This window comes from Elephantulus edwardii, unplaced genomic scaffold (genome assembly GCF_000299155.1).
Source record: "Elephantulus edwardii isolate Elephantulus edwardi_28Jun2011 unplaced genomic scaffold, EleEdw1.0 scaffold00150, whole genome shotgun sequence".
Lineage (NCBI taxonomy): Eukaryota > Metazoa > Chordata > Mammalia > Macroscelidea > Macroscelididae > Elephantulus > Elephantulus edwardii.
Window position 1 is genome coordinate 2,844,306 of NW_006399900.1, and position 24,177 is coordinate 2,868,482.

At 39.6% G+C, this 24,177-nt stretch overlaps 1 protein-coding gene across 1 annotated transcript in view; it reads left to right on the plus strand.

Annotated features, from left to right (window-relative positions):
* Window positions 1-24,177, plus strand: part of SPTLC3 (serine palmitoyltransferase, long chain base subunit 3) — a 263,731-nt gene that overhangs the window by 236,913 nt on the left and 2,641 nt on the right. The window contains exons 10-11 of the mRNA XM_006894749.1: window positions 5,998-6,133; window positions 15,317-15,446. Of these exons, the coding sequence (XP_006894811.1) occupies window positions 5,998-6,133; window positions 15,317-15,446 (266 nt within the window). The remainder of the gene's footprint in view (window positions 1-5,997; window positions 6,134-15,316; window positions 15,447-24,177) is intronic.

A 24,177-nucleotide genomic window follows, 5' to 3' on the forward strand; every position in this document is an offset into this window, starting at 1 on the left:
GGACAGAGCAGAGTTTAGGGCTGTTGTACATAGGGTCACTATGAATCGCAAGCGACTCGACAGCAAATAACAACAACGACAACAATGCTATTCTGTGAGAAGGAACTCATTCTTCAAAAGATACAGGGTCAATGAAGGACAGAAAGATCCCCCATTGAGATGGATTGACACTGTCACTTCAGCAATGGTCTCTAATGTCTCAGGGAATGAAGATGACACAGAATAGGGCAGGTTTCAGGTTGACTGTTCATAGGGTCGCTATGCATGAGTCATACTCAACTCAATGGCACCTAACAACAACAATGACTAATAATGTTAACTATCTATTTCCTCTTGGTAATTTTCTATACTCTTTGGTATATGTCTTTTAAATTACTTTGCCCAATTTTATTGTTAAGTTGTAAATGTTCTTTGTCTTCTTTGATGTTGAACCTTTATCAGAGAAAATTATTTTCCTCAGATTGAAGGAGATGAAAAAAAGAAGGATTAAATATAATACTAAACATGTGATTAAGATACTTCCATGATGACTGGTGACTGGAATGCAAAAGTTGGAAACAACAAAGAAGGAATTACAGTAGGAAAGTATGGACTTGGTGACAGAAATGAGAGTAGAAATCAAAGTGTTGAATTTTATATGCTCAATGATTGATTTATTGCAAAATCTTTTCTTTAAAAACCACAAAGGGCAACTTTACACATGATCTTTATTGGATGGACTGAATAGGAATCAGATTGACTAGATCTGTGGAAGAAATCATTGAAGAAGCCCAGTGTCAGCAGTCAAAACTAGGCCAGGTGCTGACTGTGGAAAAAATTATCAATTACTCATGTGCAAGTTCAATACTAGAGAGCATTACGCTGAGTGAACTAATGCAGTCTCATTAGTACCATGTTGTTGTTGTTATGTGCAGTCGAGTCTTCTACGACTCATAGTGACCTATGTACAATAGCCCTAAACCCTGCTCTATCCTGTACCAATCTTATTGTCTCTGACACACTCATCCCTATTACCCCAGTCACTGAATCAATCCATCTCATAAGGGCTCTTCCTTTCTTGCACTGTCCTTCCACCCTTCCAAGCATGATGTCCCTCTCCAAGGACTGGTCTCTCCTTGCAACATGTCCAAAGTATGTCAGACGAAGTTTCAGAATTCTTGCCTTCAAGAAGCAGCCTGGTCTCACCCTCTCTAAGACAAACTTGTTTATTCTCCTAGCAGTCCATGATACATTCAATACTCTTCTCCAGCACCACAGCTCAAAAAGCATCAATTCTCCTTCTATCATCCCTAGCCATTGTTCAGCTTTCTGACGCATAGCAAATAATTGGACCATTATAACTAATAAAATGTATGTAGGGGCCTCAGTGGGGAAGGGATGGGAATAGAGTTACAAGCAAGGGTAGGGGGGAAATCACAGGGCCACACAGTTTGGTGGGTGGGGCAAGGGTTTAAAAGAAATGGGAAAGATCTGGTGGGAACCTGTAAAGACGAGGTAATGGTGGGTACAGTCTAATTGAGATTAATTTTATAAAAAATATATTAAATGATTGTGTGAAACATAAAGTCAATGAAGGAAAGTGTGTGAGGAAAGCTGCATTTTTAAAAATTAGCTTATTTTTAAAAAGTCAATTGTAATGAAAGAAAAAGTTCCAGTTACACTGAAGGTTTTGGGGGGCAAAAATAAGGCCCCAGGAATCAATGGAATACCAACTGGCATGTTTCAAATAACAGCCCTGCATGTCCACATACATCAATATATACCAGGAACTTTTGATGACCTGGATAACTGACTGGAAGAGATCCATTTTTATTCCCATTCCCCAAAAAGGTGATCCAATCGAATATGTAAACTACCAAGCAATAGCATTAATATTGCATGCAAGCAAAATATTGCTGAAGATAATCCAACGATGGCTGCTCTTGGTACAATAAATTTCCAGAAGTTCAGGCTGGATCCAGAAGAGGCCATAGCATGAGGAATATCATTGTGGTGTCCAGTGAATTTTGGTTTAAAGCAGAAAATACCAGAGGAGTGTCTATTTATGCTTTATTGACTATGCAAAGGAATTTGACTATCTGGATCATAACAAATTATGGCTAACTTTGAGAAGAATGAGAATTCCAAAACACTTATGCTCATGCAAACTTTATACGTAGATCAAGAGACTGTTGTCCCAACAGAGTAAGGGAACACTGCATGATTTAAGATGAGGAAAGGTGTATGTCAGAGTTGTATCCTCTCTCCAAACATACTAAATCTGTACGCTGAGCATATCTTTCAAGAAGTGGACATATGAAGGAAAATGTGGAATTAGGATTGGAAGAAGACTCAACAACCTGCATTATGCAGATGACACAATCTTGCTTGCTGAAATGAGGAAGATTTAAAGCACTTGTTACAGAAGAACAACGACTATAGCCTTCAGTATGGATTACGTATATCAGCATCATGAAAATAAAAATTCTCATCACTTGACCAATATACAACATCATGATAGAGAGTGAAAAGATTGAAACTGTCAATGAATTCATCTTACTTGAAGCCACAATTAACACAGTACCAGCAGTCAGGATATCAGAAGACATACTGCATTGGCAAGGCCACTGTCAGGGACCCATCCAAATTACTGATGAGCAATGTCAGTTTGAAGACTAAGCGTGTCTGATTCAAGCCATGGGTCTTTTCAATTACTTGGTATGATGACAAGATTGAGATTGTTGACAGCTTCAGTTTGCTTGGCTCTACAATCAACACTCTTGGTACTAGCAGCCAGGAAATTAAAAGACAAATTGTATTGGGAAAGTTTACTGTCAGAGACTTCTCCAAGGTAATGAGGAGCAATGGTGTCAGTCTGGAGACTAAGGCGTGCCTGATACAGGCCATAGTCTTTGTAATTACTTGCTATGCATCAGAGAACTGGACAATGAGTAGGGATGATAGAAGGAGAGTTGATGCCTTTGAGCTTTGGTGCTGGAGAAGAGTGTTGAATATACCAAGGACTGCTAGGAGAACAAGCAAGTTCATGTGCAGCCAGGCTGCTCCTTTGAAGCAAGGATTCTGAAGCTTCATCTGACATACTTCGAACATATTGCAAGGCAGGATTAATCCTTGGAGAAGGACATCATGCTTGAGTGGGTGGAGGGACAACGCAGGAGAGGAAGACCCTCAATGAGATGGATTGATTCAGTCACTGGGGTAATGGGGATAGGTGTCTTGGAGACAATAAGATTGGCAAGGGATAGAGCAGAGTTTAGGGCTGTTGTATAAGAGAGTCACTGAGTCACAGGCAACTCGATGGCACATAACAACAACAAACAAACAAGCTATGCATCTGAGAACTGAACAATGAATAAGGATGACAGAAAAACAATGGGCACCTTTGAGTAGTAATGGTGGAGAAGAGCACTGAATATCCCATTGGGCTGCCAATAAAAACATACAGATACATCTTGGAGAAAGTGCAGCCGCAGTGCTCCTTGCAAGCAAAGCTGACAAAGTTTTGCCTCACATACTTTGGGCATGTTGCTAGGAAAGGCTCTTCCTTGGAGAGGGTCTTCATACTTGGAAAGGTGGAAAGTTAGTAAAAGAGAGGAAACCCCTCAGCTTGACGGACTGACAGAGTGACTGCAGCATTGGGTTCAAGTACATAAAAAATAATGAGGATGGCACCGGGTAGGGCAGTGTTCACATAAGTTGGTCATAGGGTTACTATGAGGCAAGTTCGACTTGACAGCACCTAACAGCAGGAACAATTTTGTTTTTGGGATCAAAGATTGTTTGGGACAGAAACAATGAGATGCTTTAAGTATTCAGAACTTTGGAAAATCACTGCTTTGGTATAGCCAGTTTCTTCCCAGCTCTGGTTTCTCATCAGAATCTGGCAACCAGTCATTACCTGCACAGTCATCATCCATCACTGCTGTTGGGAAGAGGGCCGTAACGTGGAATTAGTAGCAAAAAGTTTGGAGTCCGAGTGCCTGGTTTCCAGTTGTGGCTTTGCTTCAGCTAGCACCAGTACCTGGGGAGATTGATTGTGCCACCTCTTCCACCCTGGACTATGAAATAATATGCAATATCAGCTTCCTTTTTTTATTTTTTAATAATTTTAATGAATATTTACAGAGATTTTGGATTTCCATTCATTCATTGCTGCACTTCTCTCCCAGCCCAGCCCTCCACCCACACCCACCCCCAGTTCGCTCCTCTCTTTGAAAAGTAAAAGAAAAACTCTCTCCCTGGTACACAATCCCCCTGCACCCCTCCCACTACCCCAAGTATATTCCACTATGCAACCTTAATTGTGGACTCTTGTGATGACCATAAAACCCTATCATACATAGCTTTTAAATTATTCTCTCCCTCATCTGTTTCAGTGCAGTATACACAATTTATCCAGTTTTTCTCAGTCTTACTCCAACTCTGATATCAGGCCCATTTTACAGCAGTGGCACCATGCAATATTTGTCCTTTTGTGACTGAGATATTTCACTCAGCATAATGTCCTCCAGAGTTACCCATTATGAATAATATTGCATGAGTTCCTTGTTTTTCAATGTAGCATAGTATTCCATTGTGTGAATATACCATAGCTTCTCTATCCATTCATTTGTTGATGGGCACCAGGGTTGTTTCCAACTCCTTGCTATTGTGAACAGAGCCGCAATAAACATGGGTGTGCATATATCTGCTTGAATGTCAGTTATGGTCTCTTTGGGATATATTCCCAGTAGTGGAATTGCTGGCTCAAATGGTATCTCTATTTGCAACTTTTTGTGAAAGCGCCATACCACCTTCCACAGTGGTTGCCCCATTTTACACTCCCACCAACAGTGAATAAGGGTTCCAGTCTCTCCACAACCTCGCCAGCATTTGTTGTTAGTGGTTCTATTTTGCTATTCTGACTGGGGTGAGATGATATCTCATAGTTGTTTTGATTTGCATCTCTCTTAGAGCTAGGGATTTTGAACATTTCTTCATGTGCTTGTTGGCCATCTGAATGTCTTCTTTGGTGAAGTTTCTGTTCATATCCTGTGCCCATTTTTCAATTGGATTATTTACCTTTATCTTGCTGTGGTGCTCAAGTATTTTATAAATTCTAGATTTAAGTCCCTTATCTGACATGTCATTCCCAAATACTTTTTCCCAATCTCTGGCTTCCCTTCTTACCCTGTTGGGAAAATTCTTGGATGTGCATAGGGATTTGATTCTTAGAAGGTCCCATTCATCTATTTTATCTTCTCCAGGTTGTAGAAATATCAGCTTTCTTTTTACCTACACAGAAGTCCTGCTCGCCAGGGGCCTATCAGAGAACTCTGTTCATTACCATGAGATACACAAGCAAGTCGATTTTTTTTACTATATTTATAAATACAAAATAATGGACAGCAAGGTAATTGATAAGATTGGCTATTCTTTGCTTATTCTTATGTTATCTTTTATGGTTGCAATAGCCCTGGTCTCAGATGGATGTATCCTTGTCCAGGAATGGGCTAGCCTTTCAAATTTCTGTTAAATGAAGAATTCCTTAGAGACTTTGAGGGGTGTGTGTGTGTGTGAGAGAGAGAGAGAGAGACAGAGAGACAGAGACAGAGAGAGAAAGGAGAGGGTATTACCTTCTCCCAACCCTGTGTTCTTAAAACATTTAGACACAGCCTGGATATACTGAGTAGCATTAAGAATCCTTCCTTGCCAAAAAAAACAGAAATAAATAAAAAAGAAAAAAAGAAAAAAGAATCCTTCCTTGCCATCGTTCCTGCTAGACCACGCCTTCTACACCCTGGCTTTAGTTGTCACCAGTACCCCTAACAGCACACTTCCCTGAACCCTACCCTCTAGGTTCATGGCAGGACCTGGGAGCAGATATTCCTCACGCTGTCTTAACACCCTCTCCACCAAACATGCAAACCCTTAAACAGACAGGACTCCTGCTGCCCTCACCTTTGTTTCATTCCTCCTTGTGATAAACTGTTGCATTTCGTGTGTTTCTCCTTTCAGGAATTAAGAGGATACAACAACTTGCAAAGAACACAAGATATTTCAGACGGAGGCTAAGTGAAATGGGATTCATTATTTATGGCAATGAAGAATCTCCTGTGATCCCTGTGCTCCTTTATATGCCTAGTAAAGTGGCGTAAGTATCCAAGGGTTTCAGAACACTGCCTGAAGCCCGGGAGGCCTCACCAACGTGCTGCTCTTGATGCCAGAGAAGCATTGGGTTACAAGCACTGAGTTACCTGCCAGCCCCTGAGAAGGGCCTGTCCACAGAGTCCATAGGAAGGGAGCCAGGGTCCAGGCCAGCTCTTCTTCCTCACACTATCTCAAGCTCTGGGATTTGGGGAAATACACATACCTCTCCAAGCCTCATCTTCAAAATCAAGGTCACAAAACATTTACCTTAGCTTCATCCTGACCTAGATCGTCCTTGGAGAGACTTTCTGAAGAACGTATAAGGAGCCCTGTGCTTTCTTTCATTCAGTTCTCATGGTCAACCTGGGAGGAAAGCATCATTGCCGTCTTCATTTGAATGTGGGTTAATTTAGCATGTGAACATGACCTGAAGTTACACAGGCCAGGAAGCAGAAGTACTAAAATCCAGACATGAACCTCCACCTTCTCTTAATCTTCTTTTAAAATCCATGCTCTTAATTCATGCTCTTAACAACCAATTTTAATGCCTCTGCTAAAACCGACTTAGAGTTTTCCCCCACTGACTAGAATTCTAGGATTAATTAATAAGAAAAATTTCATAGAGATAAAGAAGCTACTTTTTTTTCTCCGTAAGTTATGGGCAATTTTATAAAAGAGCTATAGGCAAACCTGCTAGAAACTAATCAAAAGTCAAACCAGATGAAGCCCATAGCCTTCAGGTCAATTCAGAGTCATAACAACAGGATAGAACAATCCTACAAGATTTCCAAAGCTAAAAAATCTGTAGAATAATACAGCCACATCTCTCTCCCACAGAGCAGCTAGTGGGTTCAAATTGCCAACTTTTTAGTTGTCAACCAAATACGTTATCTATTATGCTATCAGGGTTCCTTCAGAGACACAGTACCTGTTATTGAAAAGGGATCCTTTCTAAATATAAAATGTTTATTTATGTCTCTGACAAAGTATATGGTAGAATGCAACATTCATCATGATATTTATCATATTCTAAACTTTGTAACTCTTCTAACACATTCCACTGTTGGAAATTGCTGTCTGTCGAATAGTTGAATCAATGGACAATCTTTTTGGATTATTGTATAGAAAAGTACTAGCCTGTTCATGATGGATCAGCTGAGAACTCAGTGTGCTTCTGCATATTCTCTGCTGGTGTCACCGCAACACAAACGTTACAGACAAACACATAAGGATTTTAGTCATTCCTGCCAGTCAAACTTTTATTCAAAAACCTATGTCAGACGAAACAGTTCATACAGTGGCCAAGAAGACAGCATGCAACAGAAATCATATACTCACTGCCACTCTGCTGATGGCAGGGAGAGTAAATGTAACAAGCAACCCAAACCCTTTCTAATATGAATTTGAATGCTGTATTAGAAATTCTACATTTATCCAGGGTGGTTGGGAAATGGTGTATCCTGCAAGAAACACTCAACATATCTGTCTGGTATTTTATTAGTTCAAATTAAAGCAAGTACAGCTGATATTTAATTATTAGTCCAGATTAAAATAAAAAAATTTTTTTAAAAAAACCCCTTAGTCAAAATATAACATATACAAAGATGTAGGACCAGTAATAAGGAATGGCAAAAGTCATAAGTAAAATCTCAATAGGAAAAAACCATAATCAGAAATTTTTATGACTAAAAAAATTTAATGCATTTAAGTTAAAAATTTCAACTGTATAAAACAGGATGATATGGGATGTTTATCTGTTTGGAAGACATGACTAGACAACAGTTTACATAGGAAATTAAAAATTAGAATGTTCATATAAACTTTTGTATAACTTTACAGAAGACTTAGTCTCTATAGTGTAGTGAGATATTTGCAATCAAATGTATTTTTGACTCTTCCTTCCTAACTGGAAGACTTTGCACAAATTCCTCAACCTTCTGAAGCCTCAGTTTTCTCACTTGTAAAGTGACATATAACAGTGTCTAATTCATAACCTCATTGTGCGAATTAAACAACATGAGATCTGTGCAGCATTGGACATGTTACCTGTGATTTATGAGCTATTCAACGTTGTTTTTATGTGACGTCGAGTCACCTACGACTCATAGTGACACTATGCACAACAGCTCTGTCCTGAGCCGATCTCACTAACTCCAACATTCCACCCTCGTTGTCCTGGTTACTGTATCAATCTATCTCATCAGGATCTTCCTCTCTGGAACAGTCCCCTCCACCTTTCTGAGAATGATATCCTTCTCCAAGGATCAGTCCCTCCTGGCCACATGCCTCAAAATCTTAGCCTCCAAGAAGAAACTTGCTTTCACCCTCTCCAAGACACATCTATTTGTTTTCTTGGCTGTCCATGTATGTTCAAGACTCTTCTCCAGCACCACAACTCAAAGTCATAAAGCCTTCTTCTGTTGTCCTTAGTCATTATCCAGCTCTCTGATGCACAGCAAGTAATTGTGAAGCCCATGGCCTGGATCAAGCGCACCTTAGTCTCTAGACTGACATCGTTGCTTCTCAGTACTCTGGAGAGGTCCCTGACAGCGGATTTACCTAATTCAACAATATTCAGCATTAGCTATTACTATTAACAATGCTAATAACAAGCATAAAGCACTCTATACAGTGTTTGCCATAATCTAAGCAGTCTGTCAATGGTAGTCATTCACAATAGTCGTGGCATTGGTATGATTATTATGCTTAAACTGACTACAAGTTTATGTTGAGCTGACATGGTTTCACAGTTCTCAGAAATAGCTATAGCACCAGTAAGGAGTTGCACTGCCAGCCCAAAAGCACTCACCTTGAACTCACTGGCTGCTTCTCAGGAGAAGGACGGCAATTTCCTCTCATGTGATTTACTGCCTCTGAAAACCCATTAGAGGATCAGCTATGAGTCAGTTTCAACTTGACAACAAACAACAACAACTTTGAAAAAGGATCATAAATAACAACTTCCTAGTTTCTCCAAAAGTTCCCAAATCTTACCCAAACGAAATATAAAAAATTAGAATTAGAAGTCAACATTGACAAGATGTGATTCAGTAATTTAAAAACCTTATTCCAGCTTTGCCAATCTGTTGTCCATTTCCTGGACCATGATCTAATTTAGAATCACATATTACATTAAGTTGTCATGTTTCCCCAGTCTTCTTCAAATTAAGAAAGAGATTTCCCTCATTTTTCTTCATCTTTTCTAATTTTTTGGAAGCAGGAGTGGCATCCACTTCCATAAAAGCTTGCCTCAGGAAACCCTACAAACCTGGATAGAGGATAAAAGTCACACAAGTGTTGAGGACTCTCCTTCATAGGGTTGCTATGAGTCTCCTTTGACTCGCCGGTACTTAACAACTTTGTAATTTTAACACATTTGAAAAGCACTGGAAAATTCTGTAGTGTGTTTTTCAATTTTAATCTGTGGGTTGATTTTGTTTTTCTTATTTTCAATTCATGTTGTTTTCTTCTTATTATTGTTTTTCTTTGTCCATCACATCATTTAACTGGTTTGTCAAGTCCTGTTTTAGCCTCAGTACTTTATATTTAGTAAGACCATGCTGTCTCTACATCCCATGACTGGTGATGTTAACTTTGATGGTTTGGTAAAGGTGGATTGGGCCTGCCAGATTCTCCACCACAAAATAAATTACTCTTTTCCCCATTTGTGAGGTGGTGGTGTGGGGAATGCTATTACAATCTTTGGCTGCATAAATTAAAATTGTAGAAAAAAAATTAGTCTAGCAGCTGGACCATGTCCAACATTAGGTAGCTGAATCACTGACTCAGAAACAACCATTAGCTGTCCATCCACTGGGTGTCTGAGGCTATAAATTGCACAAGAGAAGACTATCGATCTTTATTCCAAAGAAATGAACTGCCAGGGATGCGTGGCCATTGGATTAGCAGCACAGCTTTGCCAACAGAATTGTACAACCCTGAGTCAGTGGAACTATTTTGGTTCCTCCACTTATGATTGTTTTCAAGAAGTAACTAACATTGGAGCAGTGGTAGTTCAGTAGCAGAATTCTTTCATTTGATAAAGGAGAGGAAAACACCTCATGTCCAGTCACTATGCATCAGTAGAAATAGGGCTGCCACTATGATGCTGACTCAGCTCTGGAGGCACAGCAGTGAAGAATCATGTGGCCAATGCAAAGGTATATGGTTCAAGCTCACCAGCTGCTCCACAGATGAAAGATGAGTAATCTTGTCTAAAGTAATTTACTGTTTCTAAAAACCCACAAATGTGTTCGCTGTGAGTCCGTTTCAACTCGATAACACACAAGAACAATAACAGTATCGAAGAGATTTTAGAAAAGCTTCTGGAAGAAAGACAAAGAAGAAAGGCCTGGTGATATACTTCTGAAAATTTGCCAATAACAACCCTAAGGATCAATAATCAACAGCTGATCATGGAGATGGTACAAGACGGGGCAGGGTTTTATTGCATTTTATATAATGTTGTCATATGTCAGAGGCCCTCTTGATGGTAGCGAACGTTACTCAGTGCTGATTATATGAGGGTGTAATTCTTATTCCCATGTTGTTGTTGTTGTAGTTGTTGTGTGCCCTCAAGTTGGCCTGCAACTCATAGTGACCCTATGTATAGCAGCTCTGAAGCCTGACCTGTCCTGAGCCAGTCTCACTGACTCCGATACGTCTATTCCCATTGACCTAGTTACTGTATCAATCCATCTCATGTGGGTCTTTCTTTCCTGTGCTACCCTTCAACTCTTCCGAGCATGATTTCCTTCCCCAAGGATCAGTCCCTCCTGGCAAAATTCCCAAAGTATATGAGATGGGGCTTCAAAACCCCAGCCTCCAAAGAGAAACTTGGTTTCACCCTCTCCAAGATACACTTATTTGTTTCCTGGCAGTCCATGGTATGTTCAAGACTTTTCTCTAGCACTACAACTTAAAGTCATCCAGCTCTCTGATGTATAGCAAATAATTGCAAAGACCATGAACTAGATCAGGCACACCTTAGTCTCTAGACTGACATCGTTGCTTCTCAGTACTCCATAAAGGTCCCTGACAACAGATTTACCTAATGCAATTCGCCTTTTGATTTTCTGACTGCTTGAGCCAAGAGTGTTGATTGTGAAGACGAGCAAGCTGTAACTGTTAACAACCTCAATCTTTTCTCCTTACATCATGGTGCTGCCAATTGGCTCAGTGGTAAGAGTCTTTATCTTCTTGATGTTGAGTTTTATTCCATATTAAAGACTACAGTCCTCTGCAGCAAGTGCTTCATTCAGAAATAGACAATTCGTTTCAGAGTCACACATGTAGTAAGTAGCACAGTCCAGAATTCAAACCTAGTTCTACCTTGCCTCCTAAACCAGACTTGTTTGAACACACATAACATCCTCTTAATCTTTAGTCCCTTTTAAAGGTGCCATGCCTCATTAAAATAATGGAATATAAATTTAACTTTCTTTAATGTTATTTTTGATGTCTTAAAAGGCATCAATTTCTACAATGTGAAAAATTCTGTTGCTTTTTTTTATTGGTTTGCTCACAAAGTTCATATACATTGTGTTTCACACTATTCTTCATTCATATTGTGTTTCATACAATCATTCCCATGCATTATGTTTTATAAACTTAATCACCATTAGACCTTGCCCATCATTACCCAATCTTTTCAGGTCCCCGCCAGATCCTTCCCACTTTCTTCACACCCTCCCTCCACCACACTGTGCATCTTAAAGTTGAAAATTTATGTGCACAGAGGTTGTAGAAACCTGTTGATTGTATCAGAACTTCTTCCATTTGCTAATTTAAGAACCTTTGATTATATTAAAGAATTGAAAGTCTTCACACCTTCCTATACTTCAGAATGAAAATAGTCTTCAGCCTGTTATCCTTTCTAACAAAGTCCAGCTACAACTCTATGACTGAAGCCTACAGTGTTCAATAGACCATAATTCCACCCATACATTATCCACTTAAATAATCAAGACTGTATCATACTTAGTACGTGCTGCATGGCTTACATCTTCTGCCACAGTCCCTGCCATCCACTGGGAAGATGGTAACAAATAAGATGTTGTGGTGCCAGATACAATAGAATGCTGATGTTTGTATTATTATTTCACAGACGTGAATGTCTTTCCTTTTACAGCAGCTCTTATTTTCTTTGGGGAGGACAAAGCCACAAATTTGTTATATAAAATGTTTTGTGCAATCACACACATTAACCTAAAGAAGCTAAATTTGGTTTAAACTCCAAAGGGCTCCAGGTAAGCCCCAGATTAGTCCGAGGGATTAACAGAGTCATATATTTTGCTGCACATTCTTTGGCAAATATTCTTCCCTGAGTACAAAGAGCAACATGCAGACAGTCAGAACGCCCTTTTGAGGAGTCCTGGAAACTTGCTTGAGATCATGGGTCAGGTGGTTTTTCACTCCAGCAATAAAAGCACTTCACTTGTTTCTCAGACAATCATGAGCTCTCATTCTGTGCAGTTCCGTGGGCAGCCTTCCATAGGGTGATCAAGAAACAGAAAGAGCAGCCTTTGTTTGCAAGTTTTCTCAGCTAGAAAGCCTCGTCTCCTCAGAACCTCCCCAGCCATGGTCCTAGGGTGAATCATGCCTTGTCCAAGCCAGGGGCCCAGGAGGCTGTGTGCTCTGTAGGCATCGCAGGCTGCATTGCTTCCTTTGAACGCACTGTCTTCTCTGTGAGGAAGCCAAAGGCTGAACTGCTCACCAGTGAGCGAGAGAGGTGAATGAAGGAGCCAAGTGACTCAACGTCTGGTCCAAGCGCTCTTCCTGAATTAAGGCTGCAAGGACCTGTGGTGCTGTTAGGCTTTGAGCCTAAAATAACACCCTGGAAAACTCTTAATGCTAAGAACAGATCTGTGGCATTTGCCTCGCTTGTGGGTTGAGGTACTCAGTAATTAAGGTTTCCTGCAGTGAGCTTCAGAGTCTGAAGTGGAGAAAGATTGGTTTTCGGGGTACGTCTTTTTGTCTGGCATTGGCTCTTAGTACAGACATGTGCAGATATAAGAGCTTGCCTTCCTAGAATTATCACAGAGATTAGCAACTGATGCAAAGGAGTTGTACCATAAAAGGATTTTCCTCAACAACTAACAGCTTTGACTTCTATGACTTTTTTTTATTTTAATGAAAGTTTACAGAGACGTAGGGTTTCCAGTCATTTATTGTTGCACTTTTATCCCTGCCCACCCCCACCCCCACCCCTGAATTCACTCTTCTCCTTGAAAAGTAAAAGAAAAACTCTTTCATTCTTATGCAATCTCTCCCCCCAAGTCTAGTCCACTGCGCAGCCTTCATTCTGGACTCCCAGTCATATATCCCTTTTAAGCAGTTCTCTCCCTCATCTGTTTCAATGCAGTATACATTATTCCTCCCCTCTACGACTTTTATCCTATGTACTGCACCTACCTGGCTCATTTCCTTCCCAACCTCCCTGCTGTCGTTTTCAGTTTTAACCTGATTAATGGTTTATTACCTTTGAGTGTACTTGGGTGTATGGATCCACATATGAGAGCTTTGCTAGCTCTGGTTTAATGGAAACTGAGATCCATGGCCCTGAAGTGGAAATGTCACTTGAGTTTGAATCTTGCAGATTTTCTCACCTTGGTCTTCAGATTATAGTTATTAAATATAAGCTTCTTGAAATATACACGTTATGGGATTGTCATGAATCTTTTTTGAACAGGTATAGGTGCCTTTAATATTGATCAGTCACCTCTCATGATAACCCTATATGTAACAAAAACAACTACTCTTGGAATCTCTGTTGTGCTTCAAGTTCATTGCTGCAGCCATTGTGTAAATCCATCAGGTTTTTCCTGTTTGATTGCTGACCTTCTACTTTTCCAAGCATGCTGTCCTTCTCCAGGGACTGTCCCTTGCTGATAACAGGCTCAGGTTTGTGAGCTGCTGTGTTTATACCCCAAACCCACAGTGACCTCGTGCATGAAGAAACAAGGTCTGTCCTGCCTCTATTTTCACCCACAATAAGTTGCAGGTCAGAGTGTTGCAATTCTCTTAAGTAGTTTTCATTAGCCGACTCTTGAAAGTCGAGTCTAGTCTGAATGTTCCTCTGAAATTTCTTTAGCGCCATAGAAACTCGCAAGCTTCTGCTGACAGATAGGTGAGACCTAGACATCTGCTGCATTGAGCAAAAATTGAACCCAGGTTTCCCATATGGGAGGTAAGAACCACTCAATGCTCATTTAATATCTCCCCTTTCTTTTTTTAAAATTTTTTAAATTTTATTATTTTTGTGTGCGTGTACCGTCAAATCAGATCTGACTGGTACAGGAGGAGATTGTCCCTCCTTCCCCAGCAGAGCAACTGGTGGATTCAAACCGTGCGTCTCTGGGATTGTAGTTGGAGCTCCTTGCCACTAGGCCACCAGAGCTCCCCCCATAACATCTCCCCTTTCTTTATGTAACTGCATTGTATTCGATGTTTGGTTTTCATTCCTACACACTGTAAAGATGGGAACTTTTTTTATTTTAATTTTTTTTATTATTATTCATTTCAATGAACATCTACAGAGATTTTGGAATTCCATTCATTCATTGTTGCACTTTTCTCCCCACCCACACCTCCATCCCCACTTCACTCCTCTCCTTGAAATATCTCAGTCACAAAAGGACAAATATTATATGGTGCCACTGTTGTAGAATGAGGCTGACATTGGGGGTGGGGGTAGGACTGAGAAAAACTTGATAAATTACATTTACTGCATTGAAGCCGATGAGGGAGAGAATCGTTTCAAATTAATATATCTTAAAGCATTATGATTATCATAATAGTCTGAAATGAGGATTGCAGAGTGGAGTATACTTGGGGTGGGAGTGGGCATGTGCGGGGTTGGGAGGGGATTGTGTACAAATGAAGGGACTTTTACATCAGTGCAGACTAGTTAAACTAGCCACACACATGAGCTTTTCAGCAGCTACAACTGTGGAATGAGTGCCTCAGACTCCCCCGCCACCCCGACCCTATATACACAGTTGCAATCAACAATTCAGTAATTGTGTCATTGCTGAATTGGTCACATCTGACAAGATTTTAATAACTTCAACCATCTTCTACTCATTATCTTAAAAGTCAGTTATTATTCGAGTTCATTCTTTCGAGGATAATACTGTCTTCTCTCCACTAACCTCCCCCTTGCCACCTGCTTGTTTATTTCCCTTAGGGCTTTCGCAAGGCATTTGTTGGAGAGAAAAATTGGAGTCGTGGTGGTTGGGTTTCCAGCCACGCCGCTTGTAGAAGCCCGGGCTCGAATTTGTGTTTCAGCGGCTCATACACGGAAGAATTTAGACACGGTGAGTTACGCCACAGGCCGAAGAGGTTGCCTCCTGCAGTGTCCAGTACTGTGACCTGGGGTCCTGGGCAAGTTCTTTCATTGAACCAGCATGTAGGGGGGCCTTGGGGTTCTCTCAGGTTGTGCTGGAAAACAATACAAAAGAAAATAGCTGTTACAATGCCAAGGTAGACCAGGAATGGCCAGTGATGTGCTCAACTCAGTACGTATTAAAATAATAATAATAATTTATGGAATAAAGGTCAAGTTATTATTTAGATCTCAGACAAAAGATTAAATTGCTGAACAGTGTGCTACTTACCTGTTGTTAGACACAAAAGTTGATCTGACATGCTGTTTCAGTATTAACTTCCTGCATCCTAATATTTCACATAACCACCAAACCTGATAATAAAAATGACCCAATTTAGCAATATGTTGGAAAACCAATAAGAAGAATAAGTCTGTTACATTAGCCAGATTTTAATAAAAGTGTAAAGAGTTTACATATCACATTTCCTCATTCTTTTATTTCAATCTTTATGTGAATAAGTACTATTAAAGGACTAAACCATATCAATCAATTTAGGGTGGATGGAATAGACACATAATATCAATGCAGTTTAGAAAACATTATTAAATATTCTAAGGCCAAAACTCTCAGGCAGATATAACTACGTCCTCATGAAGACTTTAGAGGGAAATGCTAATAAATATGACTCATGATAATGACAATAAAATCATCTGGAAAGGGAAGACAGATAACTGTAGGCGTGTGGAGGTGGCATGAATTATCATGATGGGAAAAGTTCACAGAACTTTTCAGTTAGAAGTTAGACTCTGTTCATAATGATTGTGAAACATAATCAAAAGTTTCTGCCCTGGAGTGATATTTTCACATTACTACAAAGTAAAAATGAAAATGTAAGTTGCGCAAAAAGGCAAAAGGAGTGAGACCTAAAATGGAGCTATTGGAACAAATAGAGCTCAATGGCAGTGGAAACAATGTTTCTGTGGACAGCGATTATAAATGATGGGTATGCCAAAGGTTGGCAAATAATAAGATGCAGAGAATAATTGCGGGGGGGGGGAAGAGATCACTTCAGGTTTCTATCGTCAGTGGATGGAAAGATGATAAAGCAGTTACATAAAATAAGGTGTAAAATCAGAAACGGAAAAATCTTCTTTGGAAGTTGGAGCACGAAATGAGCTCAGACATAGTCATGTTGATAGTGAGTGTAAACAATCCATCTACAGAAGAGAAAATTAGGTTCTAGAACGTGTATGAAAATGAGACTGTAGAACTCTAGTAAGAAGGCTAGAACTGTTATAGTTTGGGAAATTGATCATCGAAGCCAGTGGCAGGAGGATTGATGGCATAGTCTGGAGGATGTTTTCCTACTAACCCAAATCCAACACCTCTCTGGCAGTTCAAACCCCATCAAGGACTCTGATGGAGAAAGACAGGTGAGCTCTACCTACTTGTAAAATTTACAGCTTTAGAAAATACTGGAAGATCATCTTTGAGTTGGTTCCAACTAATGACAATGTTTGAAAGTAGACCATTATATCTGTAGAAAGGAGAATAATGGTGAGTTGACAAAAGGTAGACTTTTGTGAAGAGATAAGGTAGGATTTTAAGGGAGAAGAATCACAGACAAGTTAACATACTTAAAAGTAGCTGTAGAAGTCATACAAGAAATACATTGGTGTTATGTTAAACATGGTATAAAAGAAGAAAATTCAAGAAGAAGGAGGGTCCAAAATGTCCATTAAAATTGCAAAAAAGCTCAAGTAAGATGAAAAATGAGAAGAAACTATGAATCAACTATTAGAGGAGCTTGTTGCATCTTAGAACAGGTTGAGAAATTAAGAATACAAAGAATGCAAGAATAAAGCAGATAATTTAAGTCTCTCTCTCTCTCGCTCTCGCTCTCTCGCGCTCTCGCTCTAGCTTTCGCTCTCTCACTCTCTCTCCTTCCTTCCCCCCTCTCAGTCTCACACACACACACATACACACACTCACACTCACTCACATTCATAGACAGAGCATGACAGCTCATACCTTTCTGTTGCATCATTATATTCTTGGGACTTAAAGTAGTATGAGATGCAAACTAAACCTTTACATAATGGCATCCTAACAGGCGAGCTAATGCTACCCTTCCTTTGAGATGATGTGTAAGCATTGCTCTTACTGTTCAGTACACAGTCCACGTTCTTCAAAATGGGTCCTTCCAGTTCATTATGGGATGAATGGTAGTGAGAGAATGTAGGCAACTCTTTCAAGAAGTTAGACTGTCAAATCAAGGGGGGTAAAAATCCCTTAAGAGGAAGAAAATTGAGTGTGTTTTCACATCAAAGGAAAATTACCAGGAAGAGTGGGACATCACAGACATGGGAGAGACGAGGGCATGACCAGGGAACAAGCTCCCACATATGCTGGGAACAGTGCACAGCAGGGTAAAAGGAGTACGAAGGCATCATCCAGAGAACTGCCTCTAAACTTTGAAATTGTGCATCCATGCAAGTAATTTTCAGCAAGCCACTTTTACTAAAGAATATGAGAGAGTAGAAAATTATTCCACTGAGCCAGGGGCATGAATATAACAACCAAACATTAACAACACTCAGAGATGAAAATAGTGCTTAGGTAAGTTCCATCACCTAGTGATCCTTGATACAAGGTAGAGAGGAGGCCACTCCAAAAAAATATGCTATTATTTTCTATTTTAAAAATGCTATGATTTTCTACTTCTAAAAATGCTTCTATTTCAAACCATTGCATGCTCTTCTACAAAACCCAAATATAGCCTCACGTGAACCCTTCTGTCACTAAGACAAAATTATCAACATAGCCAACTGCTGAATATTTCTTTTTCTATTATTCTTTTCTTCTTCTCTATCTTTTCTTTTGCTCATTCACTCACTCACTCACTTAATAGTGTATAACTGACCCTCCATTGGGTTTCCAAGACTGTAAATCATACAGGAAGAGATTACTCTTCTTTTTCCCATGTCTCCTTTGATCTCACTCACTCATTGCCTTTGGGTCAGAGCAGGCTCACAGCTGACCCTTCCGTGGGTTTCAGACTGTAAATCACGTGGGAGGAGATAACCTTTCTCCTGAGAAATACTGGTGGGTCTAAACCACCAGAGGCCTCTCTTTTTGGGTTAGTGGCTCAGCTCCCTAAGGACTACATCGCCAGAGCTCAGATTCATGAAACTAAGTGTTTTCTAAATGCCTTACACATAAAAACTTATTGATTCTACAATATCCTGTGGGGAAGGCACCATTGTCTCATATCATTTTTACAAACTGAAAAACTCTAATAGTCTGTAGCTGAGCCACAAGGCTGAGTTTTGTACCAAGTTCAAAGGATGACTAAGGTCAATAATCTTGTAGTTCCATCAGCTTCTATTGGATCTGTCAGGTCAGCCATTTTTATATGTTTGAGTTGTGCTCCACATTTTCATAGCAGAAGGTCCTGAATAAAGTTTTTCTTTGCTTGCTTTAACCAGGACCTTCTACTTTGAGCTTTTCTAAGAGTAGTCAGTCAGTAGCTGTAACCAGGTATCATCTAGCTCTTGTAGTCTCAAGATTGTGGAGGTTGAGCTTTGAGTGGTCTGTGAATCCCTTGGACTGATTATTTCTATACTTCTTTAATTTCTCCCCCCCCCTTCCTTGCTGTGGATCTCCAGTCACCCTGTCAATCCCAATTCTTCACTCTTTAAGAGCATTAAACCAAACCAAACTGATCCTTGTTTCCTTGGACTTATCTCAATCACAGCCCAAATGTTTTAAGAAGCCTCATTGATTGTGCAGAAATCTATCATCCTATCTCCAGCCTCATTTCTATCACCAAGTCCATGCTTTCTAATTATTGATCATTTTTCCTTGTTCCCAGCATTTGCCTTCCACTCACCCATTATTATCATCAAGGTATCTTGATTGCCTGGATTGATCAATTTCTGACAACAGAAAGTTGGTAGAAGTCATCTATTTCCTCCTCTTGGCCTTGGTTGTTGGTGCATATATTTGAATGATAATGGTACTAACAGACCTTCCTTGTATGCATATGGACACTATCCTGTCACTCACAACATTGTATTTCAAGATGAATATTGTATTGAAAGAAATAGTCCTTTTAACTATGAATGCGACTCCACTTTTCCTCACCTTCTCATTTCAAGCATAGTAGATTATCTGTTTCAAAATGTTCCATGCCACCCCATTTCATTTCACTAATGCCTAATATGTCAGTATTTATGCTTTCTGTTTCTTCCTTAACAATTTCCAATTTTCCTGCACTCATATTCTCACATTCCAGGGTTCCAATCAGTAGTATCTGTTTGCAACTGTTCCTTCTCCTTCATGATTCCCAGTAAGGAGGCTCTGCTTCCAGTACCAATAACTGCTAGTCTAGACTAAGTGCTCTCTTGTACACAGGGTTTTCTGAGGCCTGTTATTTCAGAAGTGTATGGTAAATCCTTCTCTCTAGTCTCACAGGAGAGTGGAGAGGAAGTGGGTTGACTGAGGTGGGTGGAAGCCTGAGCCATCAGACCAGCACTGGTGAGGGACTGTGGGTGGGAGATGCTGGAGGAGCAAGAAGAGGGAACTGAGTTGGATGCTAACAGATCAGAGATGGTAGTGGGAATAAGATACATGCACCCAAGGAGGTGGTGAGGAGGACCAATCCTGATCCGTTATCTAAATATCCAAAATTTTATGCATAACACAATGGAATCATGACTGACTCATTATCTGCACCATGCTCAAGTCAATTACTGCAGCCACTCTACCACTCCATCTCACTGAGGGCCCCTTGCTTTCCCCTTCTGTTTCACCAAACACTATCTTCTCCTCTAGAGATTTACCCCTCTTGATAATGTTCAAGGCAATGAATCGTGTAATGTTCTATTGTGATCCATAGATTTTTTTTTACTGGTTAATATCTGAGAGTAGACTACCAGACTCTCCTGCCTTGCCTGCATTAGTCTGAAAATTCCACCAAATCCTGTCCACTATGGGTGACTTTTGGTATTTGAAATTTCATGGGATATCTCCCAGAATCACAATAACACATAAGCTACCACAACGTGGCAAGCTGGCATACAAATAGTGGTACAAGCTAAATAAAACATATTGCTGCCTAGTTGATTCTGACTCATGGCAACTCTATAGGACAGAGTAAGACATACCATAGGAGTTCCAAGAAGCCTAAAATCTTTATGATAAACAACTCCCATACTTTTCAACTGTGGAGTGGTTGGTGTATCCTTTCTCCATGCCATCTCAGTCTGTATGCTAAACAAATAATTTTGTGAAGAGAAGTGTTTGCTGCAAAAGATCAAGGATATAGGTATAGATTACATCAAGAAAACAAAGGTCCTCACTGTGGGACCAACAGTCAACCTTATGCTATACAGAGAAAGTGTTGAAGCTGTCAATAATTTAATCTTCCTTGGATTAACGAACAACACCCTTGGTACCAGCAGTCAAGAAATCAAGAGACATATTACACTGGACAAGTCTTCTGACAGGAACCTCTCCAAAATACTGAAGAGCCATGATGTCAGTTTGAAGACTAAGGTGCATGGGATTCAGACCATGGTCTTTTCATTCATTTCCTATGCACCTGAGAGCTGGACAATGAATAAGAATGACAGAAAAACAATTGATGCCTTTGAGCTGTGGTGCTGGAGAAGAGACTATCCCATGGACTGCCAAAAGAACAAACAGGTATGTCTTGCAGAAGGTGCAGCTAGAATGCTCCTTAGAGACAAGGATGAAGAAACTTCATTTTTCATACTTCAGAAATATAGCTAGGCAAGGGTGTTCCTTGGAAAAGCACATCAGTTTGAAAATGTGAAGGGCCGGTAAAGGAGAGGAAGACCCCAAATGAGATGGATTAACATGATGTCCCACAATGGGCTCCAATGACAGAGATGATGAGAATGGCATAAGATAGGGCAAGGTTCAGGTCGGCTGTTCATAGCGTGGCTGTAAGTCATATTCAACTATGGCACCTAACAGCAACATCATCATCTCCATCCTCATTTCTATGACCAAGGCCATACCTTCTGACTACTATTCTTTCTTATTTTTTCTCTCAAACTTTCACATTCTAATCATCAGTTATTATTTATCTATGCATTTTGATTGCATATTTGACCAATTGCACACTGCAGAAGTTGGTAGAAATTTCTGATTTTTACTAACCAATATCAGTCCATTTCAGCTCCCCACAGCCAAAGATACTGATTTTTGTCCTTTCCATTATATTTTTAACAACTTCCAATTTTCCTTGATTCATACTTTGCACAATCCGTGTTCTTATTTACTAATGGCTGTAATTTTTTACATCTGTTTTGTTTTGTGTTCAATCATGCGACATCTGCAAATGAAGGTTGTTCATTGGCCAAAAGCTTTCCCTCTTTAACATCATTAAGGTAGATACTACTTGAAGAGGCAGCTCTTCCTCAGAAACCTCGGGAACTTCTGGCATTATTTAGGCAATGTTTCACTGTTATTCTGAGGGTTTTCAATAATAACCTATTATATCAAAAGTGAATGTTCAGACCTGTTTTCTGGTCTTAGTATGTAATCTTCAGTGAAGGATGTCTACCACAAGAGATGCTGTTGGTCTTTGAAAGACTGCTGACATAGCTTCCAGCACATATGCCACCATCATAAAAGACAAGTGGTGGACCCGTAATCTTACAATCCAAAAATAAACTTTAACTAGCATGGTAGTCGAGTTCCTGAGTGTTTCAAGTTAATGAACTCACCTGCAATCAAAAGATTGGTGGTTCATATATATGCAGAGATGCCTGAGTAAAAAGTTCTGAGTATCTACTGCCAAAATTCAGTCATTGAAATCTATTATGGATTACAGTTCCACATTTACATATATCAAATCTACATCAGTCAGAATTAACTTGAAGGCAACTGGGGTTTTTTTAACATGGCAGTGACTATCCTGCTTAGTGTCATTTTAAAAGATTTCTCCAAGATGAGAGTCCATTAGCCCCATCCATTGTTGTCATCATTTTCATCCATTCTAATTTAACTACTTTCGCTTTGACTCTTTCAAACTGACAAGCTAGTTTTAGTTTGGATTTAAAAAAAAAAAACACCAGACACAAAAAATATTCAAAGACAGGTTCAACACTATGAGATCAATGATTCATTGATAGAAGTAAAACTGTATTCTTCATTTTCTATATCTCAGTTTTCTCATTTGTAAAATGGAGATATATTCACCAGCCTAAAGTGAAAGGAGTTAAAAAAGATGGGTGCTTAGAGTTTGGGAAAATAGAGGTGCTCGAAGGTCCATTTACTCTGGAGCCAATTTGTTTTGCTAAAGCTACAACTTCAATTGTAATTTTAAACTCTCTCTTTTCTACATATACACATCATTACACTATTTTTAATTGATATTTTATTATAAGCTTATTAAGAACTTGCATTTCCATCCATTCACTGTTACACATTTTCCTTCCTGCCCCCACCACAGTTCACTTTTTTCTTTGGAAAAAAAGTTCTTTCACTGTTAAACAGCCGACCACCCCCGCCAGACCACTTTACTATGCAGATCTTATTCTGAATCATACCAATAATACCTAATCATATATTCTTTTTATACAGTTCTCTACCTCACCTGTTTCAATGCAGTGTACATTGTTTATCCCCTCTATTCTTAGTTTCCCCCAACTTCCATGTCAGTCCCACTTTAAAACAGTGGCACTATGCAGTATTTGTCTTTTTGTGACTGAGATATTTCACTCAGCATGTCCACCATGGTCACCCATTTTGTTTACTATTTCATTAGTTCTTTGTTTTTCAGTTCTGCGTAATATTCCATTGTGTGAATATACCACAGCTTCTCTATACATTCATTTGTTGATAGGCACTTAGGTTGTTTCCAACTCTTTGCTATTGTGAATAGAGCAGCAATAAACATAGGTGTGAATATATCTGATTGGGTGGCAGTTCTGGTTTCTTTAGGGTATATTCCCAGCAGTGAGATTCCTGGGTCAAATGGTATTTCTATTTCGAACTTTTGGGGGAATCTTCATACTGCCTTCGATAGTGGTTGCACCATTTTACACTCCACCAACAGTGAACAAGAGTTCCAGTTTCTCCACAACATCACCAGCATTTGTTGTTTGCTGCTCTGTTGAATTTTGCTATTCATACTGGGGTGAGATGATATCTCTCAGTTGTTTTGATTTGCATCTCTCTTAGAGCTAGGGATTTTGAACATTTATCCATGTGTTTGTTCACCATCTAAATGTCTTCTTTAGTGAAGTGTCCATCTCAGAGAAGTTGTAAGTCAGCATTTCCTCTAATCATCCAGCAAGCAAAACCTTTAGCTGTGGCCTTTATCTCAGAGCTGTTAAAAATCAGCATTTCCTTTGGTTACACCTTGCCAGTCTCTTCACAATCTCTCCACCACCTTCTCCATCTCTCACAGTGTGTAGAATACTTTCTTATATTGGCGTCACAGCTGTTAATGATTTGCAGGAGCATGTGTCTGAAGTTAATGTACCTGGAAGCTAACACAATGGCTAGAAAAGCCAATTTCCAAGGGTTCGGGCCTCCCAATTACCTTAAAAGTTGAAGGATTAATCCTTTTTTTAAAAAAATACAACGAAATCCATTGTGATTAATTTGATTCTTACTCATTCTCTACAACAGAATACAATAATCCATGTTGTTGTTGTTGTTGTTATTGTTGTTATGTGCC